This window comes from Myotis brandtii, unplaced genomic scaffold (assembly GCF_000412655.1).
Source record: "Myotis brandtii unplaced genomic scaffold, ASM41265v1 scaffold97, whole genome shotgun sequence".
Taxonomy (NCBI): domain Eukaryota; kingdom Metazoa; phylum Chordata; class Mammalia; order Chiroptera; family Vespertilionidae; genus Myotis; species Myotis brandtii.
Genome location: NW_005372020.1, coordinates 296,475 through 299,537, shown reverse-complemented (window position 1 = coordinate 299,537; position 3,063 = coordinate 296,475). Strand labels below are relative to the sequence as shown.

Sequence of the window (3,063 nt, the reverse complement as noted above, 5' to 3'; positions counted from 1 at the left end):
GCCCTGAGGGACCCTCCTGCTTCACCTGGAAGCCAGGTGGCTCTCCTCCCTCACGCCCTCCTTACCTGCGTGTTGGGGGCGGGGCAAGAGGCCAGACACCGGGTCCAAGGTCGGATGACGCCACCCGTCCCTCTCTTTTGACCTTGAACTGCCACCGGACTCGGGGAGTGAGGGCGGCGCGATGCGTCTCTGGCTGTGAGTTCTTTGGTACCGAGGCCGACGCCGTTTGCAGGGTCCAAATGCTGCCGACGGCGCCGGCAGGCTTCAGGCCCCGGTGGCCTCCCGTTTCTCTCTCTCTGCTTCCTTTTCCTTTAACACACGCACGTGTCCAAAAACATAGCGTCTCATCCGCGACCCTCTTGCCGCCCAGCGAGCTCCCTCCCGCCCTCCCGCCGTCAGGGGGTCCCCTTGTTCTCCTCTGGACGGAGCCGCGGGCATGAATATTCATGACCCCGTCGAACAAGATTTTTATTGAAAACCAAAATGGGGCTGAAGTTTCCCGTTTGTGGCTCTTGGGCGGGAGCGTGAAAGAGCCATTGAGCCGTCCGAGCGGGAGGCGGTGGGCCTGGCCGTTGGCTTTGGCCGAGAATGTCCATTTCGGGCGACTGAGGGGTTCTCCCCTTTTGGCAAAAAAAAACACACAAAAAACATCATCTTTTAAAAAGTCTTATCTTTACACAATTCCGTCTTCCATCCGGGGGCGTCAGAGGAGGACAGGACAATGACGATGAATGAATGAAACGAACGTGATTTTTATTTTCCTGGTCGCCCTGCGTGAGGATAAAATTAAAAAAGAAGAAACAGGCTTGACAGGTGCTCCCCGCGCTTCCAATTCCTGGAAAATCGACCCTCTTCCTCCGTTTTAATTTGTGTCTCCGCCCGCCTCCCCCTGCGGGAAGGGGGGGGCTCCGTGTTTCGGGGGCTCCATTAATCAGGCGTTTTCTTCCCTGCGCGTCCCCGCGTTCGGGGCCTCGAATCTGTCATCAGACCCATTGTTCCCTGGCAGGAAATAAATGCAGCGCCCAAAACGGATTGCGATCCCCACCGAAATGTGAAGGCTCCTCCCGCCGGGTTCGTGCCAACGATATTGATTTATGGGGAAAGGAATCCCCCTGAGAGTCTTTGTAACCCAACGAGTTTATTCCTGGCGGGTGGGGGCGGGTTTGAGGCTTGGAGCCGGAAGCCACTCATCATGTGTATGAAGCACCTACTAAGTGCAACCCAGATGGAAGGAGGTCCTTGCAGTACTTACATCCTGCGGGTAGTCAGGCCGTTCTCAGGCGATAAAATATAGTGGCTTAAAAGTCCGGTAACATTCGTCTTTCTTGAGTCTCCCTTGACACGTCTGACATCCAGAAACGATTTGGAGAAGGGAAGGAAGACAGCAGGGGTGTGAGCGATTTGCATGGGAGGAGGGGCAGTCAGGGGCTTGAGGGGACGGTCCGGAGTGGGGTCTGCGCTTTGCTGTTAGCTTTTGGGTCGATGGCTTTATTTATTTTTTAAATATATTTAATTGATTTTTTACAGAGAGGAAGGGAGAGGGATAGAGAGTTAGAAACACCGATGAGAGAGAAACATCGATCAGCTGCCTCCTGCACACCCCCCACTGGGGATGTGCCCGCAACCAAGGTACATGCCCTTGACTGGAATCAAACCTGGGACCCTTCAGTCCACAGGCCGACGCTCTAGCCACTGAGCCAAAACGGTCAGGGCTGGGTCGATGGCTTTAAATGGTTAAATAATCACAGACTTAGTTCTCATGGTCACCTTCCATTTTATCGAGAGATGAAAGTTTTCCGCTCATAAGAGTAACATCGCGTTTCATGGGCTACTAGTCATTGTACAAGTGAAAAGGAAAAAAAGGCAGATTGTTGTAAAGGAAAATATTCAGCAAATGCAGGGCGTTTAGAATGCGGATTTGAGAACCTTTTTGGGGGGAATGTACACCCACAGGGCTGTTCCCGTGAGCAGAACGCATGCTTCCTGGTCCCCAAATAATCACCGAAGACAGAGACGCAAGACCAGACCTCATGGGCCTTTCATCACGTGGTGTGGCCAAGGGCCTGCCTTTTTGTTTGCGAGTTTGCTAATCCTCACCCAAGGGTACATTTTCCATTGATGTTTAGAGAGAGTGGAAGGGAGAGGGAGACAGAGAGAGAGAGAGAGAGAGAGAGAGAGAGAGACAGAGAGAGAGAGAGAAAAACATCGATGGGTTGCCTCCCACTCTGCCCCCACCAGCTCTGGGGATCGAGCCTGCGACCTGGGAATCAAACCGTGACCTCCTGGTTCATAAGTTGATGCTCACCCACTGAGCACACCCATCCGCCGGCCGGCGGGCGCAGTGGTTAGAGCTGGCGTCAGGCTGCGCACCTGTAGGAAGGTGGCAGGTTGGATCCCAGCCCTGGTCGGGGCAGGCGTGGAAGGCAACCAGTGGCTGTGAGTCTCTCACATCAACGTTTCTCCCCCCGCCCCTCCCTTCCTCCTTCCAGTCTCTCTAAAGAAAAAAAAATCAATGGAAAAGCAGCCTCGGGTGAGGGTTAAAAAAAAAATTAGAAAGGGAGGCTGTGCCCGCGTTTTGAGAGCAGGAGGCGCATCCGGATTCGAGGAGAAACCTCCTCAAGGACTGTTTACACCCCGTCTCAGTGCCCCGTGTGTTGGGGTGGTTTCTCTCCTAATCACTTTGTTTGGGGAAATTTAAAGACAAAACAAAACAAAACAAAATAAAACAAAAACAAAACCCGCCCCGGGCGGGCGGCACAATGGGCGAGAGGCAGCTGCGGGAAATTCGTGTTCTTCACGTTTTAAATGCACATTGTCAGCCTCCCGGGAGCGGGCTGTGTGGGCCGCGGGGGACAGTGGCGGGGCTGGCGCCTAAATGATGGAATTAATGCGGCTTATGCTCTAACGAGGCGGCAATCGGAGGCGGGTGGTTCGGAGCCGGCGCAGTTACATTGTCTTTTCGTTTCTCCTCTTTCCAATTGTTGCTGCTGTTGCCGTTGTTACTCTGTGGGCCGGGGCGCATGGGCTCCATCCACCCTCCACCCCCCATGCCACCCACTCCCC

At 54.2% G+C, this 3,063-nt stretch overlaps 1 protein-coding gene across 1 annotated transcript in view; it reads left to right on the top strand.

Moving 5' to 3' along the window:
• Window positions 1–181: 181 nt before the first annotated feature.
• LOC102244621 (transmembrane protein 132C) overlaps window positions 182–3,063 on the top strand; it is a 33,591-nt gene continuing 30,709 nt past the window's right edge. The window contains exon 1 of the mRNA XM_005886307.2: window positions 182–195. Within this exon, the coding sequence (XP_005886369.2) occupies window positions 182–195 (14 nt within the window). The remainder of the gene's footprint in view (window positions 196–3,063) is intronic.